At 34.6% G+C, this 9,072-nt stretch overlaps 3 protein-coding genes and 1 long non-coding RNA gene across 4 annotated transcripts; 1 reads left to right on the forward strand and 3 right to left on the reverse strand.

The window, feature by feature from the left end:
* Positions 1-383: 383 nt before the first annotated feature.
* On the reverse strand, positions 384-1,857 carry LOC129566725 (mitochondrial cardiolipin hydrolase-like). Its single transcript, XM_055442929.1, has 3 exons — positions 1,440-1,857; positions 1,197-1,315; positions 384-1,089 (listed from the first exon to the last, which is right to left on the reverse strand). Exons 1-3 carry the CDS (start codon positions 1,855-1,857, stop codon positions 958-960), a joined length of 669 nt encoding a protein of 222 aa, XP_055298904.1. The 3' UTR covers positions 384-957.
* A 775-nt stretch (positions 1,858-2,632) lies between these two features.
* LOC129566724 (mitochondrial cardiolipin hydrolase-like) lies at positions 2,633-3,614 on the reverse strand. Its single transcript, XM_055442928.1, has 3 exons — positions 3,129-3,614; positions 2,886-3,010; positions 2,633-2,774 (listed from the first exon to the last, which is right to left on the reverse strand). The coding sequence occupies exons 1-3, from the start codon at positions 3,502-3,504 to the stop codon at positions 2,664-2,666; spliced, it is 612 nt and encodes a 203-aa protein (XP_055298903.1). The 5' UTR covers positions 3,505-3,614; the 3' UTR covers positions 2,633-2,663.
* A 103-nt stretch (positions 3,615-3,717) lies between these two features.
* LOC129566726 (uncharacterized) lies at positions 3,718-5,191 on the reverse strand. Its single transcript, XR_008687762.1, has 3 exons — positions 4,581-5,191; positions 4,338-4,456; positions 3,718-4,249 (listed from the first exon to the last, which is right to left on the reverse strand). It is a non-coding gene; the product is annotated as an uncharacterized LOC129566726 (long non-coding RNA).
* A 36-nt stretch (positions 5,192-5,227) lies between these two features.
* On the forward strand, positions 5,228-7,708 carry LOC129566722 (BTB/POZ domain-containing protein 3-like). The gene is made up of 2 exons (XM_055442922.1): positions 5,228-5,620; positions 5,797-7,708. The coding sequence occupies exon 2, from the start codon at positions 5,807-5,809 to the stop codon at positions 7,268-7,270; it is 1,464 nt and encodes a 487-aa protein (XP_055298897.1). The 5' UTR covers positions 5,228-5,620; positions 5,797-5,806; the 3' UTR covers positions 7,271-7,708.
* Positions 7,709-9,072: the final 1,364 nt, after the last annotated feature.

A 9,072-nucleotide genomic window follows, 5' to 3' on the forward strand; every position in this document is an offset into this window, starting at 1 on the left:
CTCATCGCCATGAGAAGAAAGAACAATGTGCCATCATTACAATGAATTTTTCGGGGTATTTCAATGGAAGCGATGAGATGTGAAAATTTAATTGATTCACGAAAATGACCCAAGACTCTTGTATTAATTTCGGTTTTGTTTTGCAATTCAATGCAAACACGAGAACAAAAGACTAGGTTTCTATCCATTAACTCGATTATTAATTCTACTAATGCAACATTCAATACACAATAGAGGTTTTGAGATAACCCTAATTCAATAGCAATTAGCAATGTCATCATAATATCGATGTAGTTCAATGGAATTAATATTCGCAATACCAACAGAATGTTACATAAATGCAGGAGATTAATAGTTTTGCAGATAATAATATGACTTTGATATTCCAAAAGATGTGAGGGTGTCTTTATAATATTTAATTACTTTTTTTTTATTAAGGTTTATATCCAAAAATGGCTTGTATGAAAACAAAATTATAACCCAAATGCCAATTTTGTCAAAATATTGAATTTTTCGCTCATTTTTGCCACACTCATGTATCTGACACTTAAATTGAACAAAAGACATTTTAATTTGTACAATATTTCAGTACGTCACATGTGATTAATTGCTTTTTGTTTTTGCAATCTCTTTATCCAGTCGTGATAGCTGTGCTCCGTTATGAGTCATACATTTTTTTCTCGCCACAAATCGTAACATCAACTTGATTGTTGATTTGTCTACATTTTTCCATTTTGGGTTTTTTTCTTACAAATATTTCATTTTATGTATTTTTCATCGACTTAAATCTAAATATTCTACCATTCAAAAAAAAGAAAAAAAAGTAGAAAATAAATTCGTTCAAAAATTCTGTCAATTGGCAACCGCAAACCAAATTCGATTCGTTTGGAAAGTCTTTGGATTCATGGAATTTGTTTCATTTTGCTTCAATTTGTTGACAATGACAGTGTGTCATTGTTAAACATTCGATGTGCGCGGATAATACGGTGTGGAGAATTTGTTCCAAATATGATCGAAGGCTTCGCGGTAGAATTGCTGAACACGGCCATTGCTGATGAATGCCACATTTTCGCAATTTTTTGATAAACCCTGTGAAAAATTCAAAATTTTTTTTTTAAAAAGAATGGTTCATTTGGTTTGTTGAGTTGAATTTCATTGTGTTTCAGAATGTCGATGATGATTTTGTGTATACTTACACCATAAGTCCAGTTTAGAGATCCAGTTATGAGAACGCCTTTCGGTGATGTTCCATCGATGAGACAGAATTTGTGGTGCATTAATTTGTCGTCTTCGCCAGATATACGCACGGAAATTCCTGGTCAACAGAACATAATGAGTTTGTATTGGATTTTTGAATGTTTTTTTTTTTTTAACTCGAAACACATTTTGTGAAGCAAAAATAGGACAAAATGTCAAAATCAGAACCAATATCGTTTTACCTGCATCTTTCAATCGTTTTGCTTGTGTTTTATTTTCGCCGCTCTCGCACGTTGACTTATCCGTAACCAGTCGTATTTTGACACCACGTCGATGTGCACGCAAAAGGCAGTCCGCAAGTCGATGGTTCGAAAAGTTGTACATAGCCACACAAATGGATGATTTTGCTCCATTGATACGATTCATAATTTTCAGCAACAATTTTCCCATGCAATATTTGCGGCAATTGTTTCCCGGATTCATGTTTCTGTCATTTGGATTGCAGCATTCCGGTTCACCCATCATCACAAAGTACACTTCATGGTGACTTTTCGTTAATTTTCGATACAAATCATAAAACACTTTCAAAAGCAGCAGTACAACTATTCCGACCAGAGCGGGCACCAACAAAAAATCGTTGCTTTCTTTCTCGTCTGTCATTGCTTCAGTTTAGTTGATAACTGAACATAAACCAAACTAAATTTCAATTGATTTCACAATCAGCTGGAATTTAACAATACAATTTAGTTGCGGAGCCGATAATGCGCTTCAACATTTGGTCACGATAAGATACCGATACACTGACAGTTCAACACATGGAAACACTTTATTGATAAAGACAACAGAAAATACTTCTACACTCATGCAATCGTATGCATATCGTTTGACGTCTAATTGAGACCTACAAGTGATAAGTGTTGCTATATATGGACGGCGCAACACTTTTAATGTTATAGTGTGATATCGTTGTATACATAAACAATTCTAATTCCATATCAGATTTCAGTTTCGGTTTCTCTTTCTGAAAGCTATTTTTTCTGTAACTAAGACACAATGAACAAAAGAAACCGCTGATTTCGCATTTTTTCGTTTGATGTATTTAATAGAATGATTTTTTTTATACATTATTCAATTAAATTATTTTTCTGATATTGAGTAACACTTTGAAGGTAAAAGGAATGTTTTAAAAATTGTATTCGACTTGATGTGTTCAACCGACACAATCGTTCGAATCATAATCAGAATTGGAATCGATGGCAATTTGATAAAAAATATCCCAACGAAAAATAACTGGAACGTAAAACAGTCTCGTTTTCAATTTGAAGGGGAACAAGTTACTCGACTTTTGTATGTTTCCATTGACACCCGTTGACCTTGATAAAGGAAAGACTGTGTTGATATTGTGGAAATTTCCACTTGATGCATACTAATTGCATCTGTACATTGTTGTTTGATTGGGTCAATTGTTAGATTGGCTTTGCAATTTTACTCCAAATATGATTGAAGGTTTCATTGTATTCATTTTGAGTGAACCGATTTTCAATAAAAGTTACATTTTCGCAGTTTTGATTGAATCCCTAAATCCAAGAAAAAAATGAAGAAAAATTAAAATTATTATATTTTTTCAACGAATATGTAGAACCAGTAAATCATTCAATAACTAAATCAAATTGTTAAGAAAGACGTACGCCATATGTCCAATTCAAAGATCCGCTTATGATCATTCCAACGTTAATCCAACGATTTGTATCAATTAGGCAAAATTTATGGTGCATTAGTTTCTTCTCTTCGCCGGCAATTTTAATATGAACTCCTAATACAAAAAAAAACACAAACAAAGTTTACTCACGTGCAAAAGTCTGGAGATATTTTTAGTTCGGCTTCAGATTGTTGATAAAAACTAAAACAAAACAAAAATGTATATTTCTCACCAGCTGTCTTTAGACTTATGAAGGCCGTGTGGTTGTCTAATCCTTCCAATGCAGACCGATCCATTATCAAGCGTACATCGATATTACGTTTCCGTGCTCCCAAAATGCTTCCAACGATTTTGTGATTCGTTAAATTGTACATTGCAATATCAATCGAATGTTGAGCCAAGTCAATCACTTTGGCAATTTTCGACATCAATTTTTCCGGACAATATTTGCTTTCACATCTAGTGCCGTGATTCCGTGCGTTATTCAAATTGGAACAAGTGGTATTGTCCATAGTAACAAAACAGACCTCAATACGCGTCTTCAACACATTTTCGTAGAACCAAAATACAAATGCGATTGCCAAAAAAACAGCAAGTGTTCCATCCATTGTTGAAAATGGGTCACTTTTGAACGGGAATATGGATTTAAAAAAAAAACGATCACTTCAAACGCCTGTGATAGAATAACTAAACTTCATGTTGGGAAACAATGTCTTATACTGGGTGATAGACGGCTTGGTTGTAAACAATACAATTTATGCTTATGTCTGTGTTTGTGTCGCTCATTAGCAAAGTGGTTTACAAACAAATGAGTGGTGTTACCATAATTGAAATTGTCATAAGGATCTGCGTAGTTTGAACGACAACGAACACCACTGAAAATACAATGTGAACAAATAAAAACTAAATACGGCTCCATTTCTTTATTCAACATTTATTTTTAGACATTTTCAATCAAAACTTGTAAAAAAGATTGGTTTGCTGTACTGAATCAACTGATTTGTTACGCCCATTATGTTTCGGTTTGACTCCTTTGTCATCTAATGAATTATTTACGTCTCTCCAATGAGAAAGTAGCCTCGTTTTGGAAATTCCATGGGAAAGTATTTCAACTTTCACATGTTTGTGGTACGGACCTCAATATCCGATTATCACCAGTAAAACTGGAGAGGTGGGTTTTCATTACATTGAAGAAATTTCAACCTATGCACATGCATGTTGCATCATTCGATTCGATTATGAAATGAACGGTGATGCGATTTTCATCAACATTTCATCAAAATATGCCTTGTACTCTTCGTGGATGCGTTTATTTCAAATGAAAGTGACATTTTCGCAATTGTTTCGGATTCCCTATGAAGAGAAGATACACAATGAATTTCATTACAGATTAGAAACACAAGAAATTTTTTTAATTCGATCTAAATAATGATCAACCTACTCCATTGCTCCAATTCAATGATCCGCTGATAACAATACCGTTGGGAAACATTGGGTCAATCAAACAGAATTTATTATGCATCAACTTTCTTTCTTCACCTGCGAGCCTGACGTCAACACCTAGATACCGAATAAGCCCATTAATAACAAGAAAATTCAAACGTTTGAAATAAAGAACCAGCCGCTTTGAACCAGCAACTGATGTGTGTACAGTTATCTTCGATCTGTCAACGACCATTTTTACCATTCAACATGCTGCTTATGAGTTGCTCATTTTTAAAGTTTTACATCGCAATGTAAATGGAGCATTCCGCCGAATCGATCAATTTAACCATTTTTTTAGCATCAACTTCCCCATACAATATTTCGTTTTGCATCGAATATGCGCACTGATTTTATTCGATTTACAACAATTCTGTTCATTTAGCATCACAAAAAACATTTCATCGTGCAAATTATCTTAGTCTTTGTATCGATTGTAAAGCCATTTACCAATTAGGCCAAAAACCATTGGGAAATAAAATATTCCATTTCTTTGGTTGAAATTCAAGAATGAAATACTAAAAAAATGTGGATAATAAAGTTTGCACAAATATTATCTTCACTGAGTCACTTTAATTATTTGCAATAGAATAATACTGCTTCCGGGTCCGAAACAGTGTTTTATACCGTGCGATAGAAGAAAACAGCTGTGATAAGATGCAATCATTGTTTCAAGTGATGAAATCGAACATAACGTATGTGTGGTGTATGTCAACAAAAAAAATGTAAACAAATGATCAGTGTTGCCATATTTGGACTCTTTATCAACTGCATCGTTTGACAGACACTGGAGTGGAAGAGATTGTAAGATGCAAAGCAACTGTCAAATGAACATTAAGGTTCTGTTCATATTAGAGCGAATGATAAGCGGTTCATTCAATCGGATCTTGTGAATGTATTAAGTTGATCGCTGTTAGAGGCTTTTAGAATTTAATAAATTTGCTTTGTTTTGATCACCATATCGTTCTACAATTTTAAAAACAAAGTTTTTACTAACACAAAAACCAAACATCATTGTAAGCGGCAAGAAGATCACGTATGCAGTTGAAGTATTTGCGCTTCTTGACATGTCTAAAATTTTTGTGAGAGCTGGAAGAAGTGTCAAAAACAGAAGAAGAAGAAGAAACGATAAATCTCAGTTGTTATCAAAACCTTGTTGATTAAAACACAATTATTTCTTGCTTATTAGTTTCAAGTGAATTTCGTCGTTTTGATTTACACAATTCGGTGCTTTATTTCAAAGTAAGTGAAGTTTTCTAAATACATTCAGTTTGTTAAGCTACAGGTTTTCATTTTTATGAAAAAAATACGGCACATATTTAATGTATACGTTAATGTATGATTTTATAGGATTTCTAAGGTCTATTTTAATTATGATTCTAATTTTAAATTCAAATATTTATCGCCCGTTTTTGTAGCCAAATCAAAATGTCGATGAGAAAAAGTGGTGTTTTACAAAAGATTCAGAATTTATATTTGAATCCGAATGGAGCTGATGTTTGGTTTGTGTTCGATGGTGAACGAGTTCCGGGCCATAAGTTCATGTTAACCGCATCAAGTCCATGGTTGAGTACAATGTTCAATGGATCATTGCCGGAAGATAAAGATGTGGATATGACCAATGGACGAGCAACTGTCGATGCCTTTAAAGAATTTTTGCAATTTTCTTACATGGACGATGTGACCCTAACAATGGAGAATATTGAAGGTGTTATTGATTTGGCCAAGCAGTCGTTAGCTGACGATATATTTGAGAAATGTGAAGAGTTTCTCATAAAATCGTTGACTAATGATAGCATGTTCTTTGGATACCAACTGGCACTAATGTACGAAGCCAAGAAATTAAAGACATTTTGCGAAGATGAAATCTGTTCGAATGCTGAAAAGGTCTTCAAATCATCCAGTTTTTTAGAATTTCCGTATGAATTTTTGGAAAATGTTCTGCGGTGCGATGAATTAAATTGTGAAGAGAAGGACATCTTCGACGCGTGCATCGCATGGGCGCAGGCGGCTTGCACACGCAACAATGAAGATCCATCAAACGCTGAAAGTCTTCGTGCTCAACTCAAAGAGTCTATCTATCAAATTCGGTTCTGTTCAATGACAAAAGAAGATGTAGCCGCTTGCATCCGCTCATGCCGCGGCCTATTCACTGCAAACGAATTGGAAGAAATCGTTTTCATGGTTAGCAAAGCAAGTGAAATGGAAGCTAGAAAGTTCAACTGGACTGCACGACGCATAAAACAAGTATCGACTAAAGGACAACATTTACATTGCTCACGATTCAATTGGTTGCGGTACGTAACCCCATATTTTGACCGAGGCTTTTATATTGGCTTTGGAAGCAACTTAGAAACCACATTCACTTGCAATCAACGTGTTCTACTGAATGGATTCACTTGCGAATATCCAGATAAGATTAAATTTTCGGTTAATACAAAAATTATTGAAATGAAATCCGATGGCAGTGTGAATGAACTCTACAACCAACGTAATTTGCTTGATTTTTCCAATAAACGAAATTACAAGACATACAATCCATATAAAGCGCATACCAAACTAAGTAATTTAATTTTACTCCGCCCCAATCACACTTATACAATCGAAATTCAATTCCCAATCCAACCACTTTATCGTGGGCCTTTAGGATTTCCTTTCGATTTTAACAATGAGGTTCGCGTTGACCATGACATTATAATTAAATTTAAAGGAGGGGATAATTATCCCACTACGAGCGGAATCATTTGTTCACTCGACCTAATCCGAACCGATGAAAAAAAGTACATCGACAAGATCAAGAAAAATCCCCTAATGGTAGTATTAGCATCTGTTCTGATTTTGTTTATTCTATTTTTGCCCCAAATCATTTATAATATCCGTCGTGGGCGCTAACCTTTATTTAGCATATTGGTTTAGTCAGTTGAATATGAGTAATAAGGTGATGTACAACAAAATGTTTTTCATTTAAATAACAATAAACATAGTTTCGCTCAATTTTCAATATAGTCTATCATCCATATGAATACGAATTTGAAGAAATATTTTTCCTACTATTAAAAATCCATTGTATACATTGATATAACATTTTGAAATAAAATAATACACACTCTCGAAAATCAGCCATATCTGTTATTAATATACCTTGTAGTAAACGCGTTCATAGTGTTTCACTGTAGTAGCGGTGTATCCTATTAAATTTTCTTGTAGTAATACCACAGTGGAATTTAATAGGATACTTTGCTACTACAGTGAAACACTATGAACGCGTTTACTACAAGGTATATTAATAACGGATATGGCTGATTTTTGGGAGTGCATATGATGCAAATATATGTATATTTTTCTATAAATCCTTTGTATTCAAATAGTTTGTATATCTGCATTGGAGTAAATTCGAAGGATACTATTGAGTATCCAGAGTGAATGCAACATCATCATAGTGCCGCACCAAATGTCAATTCTTTTTCACAGATTGTACTTCATTTCAGCCTCTCTTACAGATTTTCTTATCTTATCTCATGTTTCAATGAGTAAAATTTCTCATCACACTTAATAAATGGTCGATGCGTTGCGGAATTAATTTCATTTTTTGCTGATATCGGAATCAATGCAAGAAATGAAATTGTATTAAATCACTGGACCGAGTATTAATTCGGCTAATTCAATGGGATTCTCTCTCTCTCTCTCTCTCTCGCAAACGAAATAGCAATTAGCGCGATCATCGTCATTGTTTTCACACGCAAACAACAAAACCGGCAATGATGTGGACTTTTGCTAAGATGAGCACAAGAAACACACACTTGATTAACTGCGAATCGAATGCAAAAACAGTTGCCGATGGTGTTTTCTTTTTTCATTGTGTGTTTGTGTCACACTAAATGATTTCGACATGCTTTGCTTCTCTCTCTCCCTGTGTGTGTGTGTGTGGATTTATGCTGGGTGCAGATTTTGGTTGAAGCGAACACTTGCATAAGAAGCCCATTTTATTTCGATTGTCATTGTGGAATGGCAATTATTTGCGGTGGCAAAAAGCAGTAAAACATAATGGATTGCGTGGAACAGTGACAAAAAGTGGTAATTAAAAGCCTGAGCCTTTGAGTGGCACCGTGGTTTGGTGTTGCTTTTTTTCCTCTCTTTCTCTTTTCCTTTTCTGTTTGGCGCTCTGCTTATGCATCGCCAAATGGATAATGATGCGACGAATGAAAGTTGGAAAAACAGTGGATTGTGTTTGTGTTTGTGTTTTTTTCTCTTTTTGCCTTCCCTTTTGAATAATGAGACCTATTAAATGCAAATCACTTACAAATAATGGAGTTCTTTCATTCATCCCTCTTTTTATCACACCGAGCTTATCACACTCGAACCGATGAACGAGAGAAAGTAAAAAAAACAACGCGAAATGAAAGATTAGATATTTTCTCTGAATCACTTTGTGCGCATTGAACCAAATCCACGTTTTTTTCTGTTCGGGTTGTTTTTTCGCCTTCTTTTCTCGTGAGTGGTTTTTTTTGTCTTTGATTGCACTCGATGCTTATAAGCCGACACTTGGAAAAGTCTGAAATTAATGAGCCGAGTTTGTGAATCGACACTTTTGTTGAGTCACTACATCATTCGTAAGGCTTCCTGCATGATTTTTAATCGATGAACGAACGAATGAATGAATGAAAACGGGAGGGAGTATTGACGTTCATCCGATT

Source organism: Sitodiplosis mosellana, unplaced genomic scaffold, assembly GCF_009176505.1.
Source record: "Sitodiplosis mosellana isolate CC-2019 unplaced genomic scaffold, AAFC_SMos_1.0 Smas_scaffold_4, whole genome shotgun sequence".
NCBI lineage: Eukaryota > Metazoa > Arthropoda > Insecta > Diptera > Cecidomyiidae > Sitodiplosis > Sitodiplosis mosellana.

Excerpts from the sequence above, each read along its gene's own strand:
- LOC129566725 (XM_055442929.1), bottom strand. The coding sequence starts at position 1,857 with ATGACAGACGAGAAAGAAAGCAACGATTTTTTGTTGGTGCCCGCTCTG. Across the intron at positions 1,316-1,439 it reads AAAACGATTGAAAGATGCAG|GAATTTCCGTGCGTATATCT; the intron begins GTAAAACGATAT and ends TCTGTTGACCAG. Across the intron at positions 1,090-1,196 it reads CTCTAAACTGGACTTATGGT|GGTTTATCAAAAAATTGCGA; the intron begins GTAAGTATACAC and ends AATTTTTCACAG.
- LOC129566724 (XM_055442928.1), bottom strand. The coding sequence starts at position 3,504 with ATGGATGGAACACTTGCTGTTTTTTTGGCAATCGCATTTGTATTTTGG. Across the intron at positions 3,011-3,128 it reads CATAAGTCTAAAGACAGCTG|GAGTTCATATTAAAATTGCC; the intron begins GTGAGAAATATA and ends TTTTTGTATTAG. Across the intron at positions 2,775-2,885 it reads CTTTGAATTGGACATATGGC|GGATTCAATCAAAACTGCGA; the intron begins GTACGTCTTTCT and ends TCTTGGATTTAG.
- LOC129566722 (XM_055442922.1), top strand. The coding sequence starts at position 5,807 with ATGTCGATGAGAAAAAGTGGTGTTTTACAAAAGATTCAGAATTTATAT.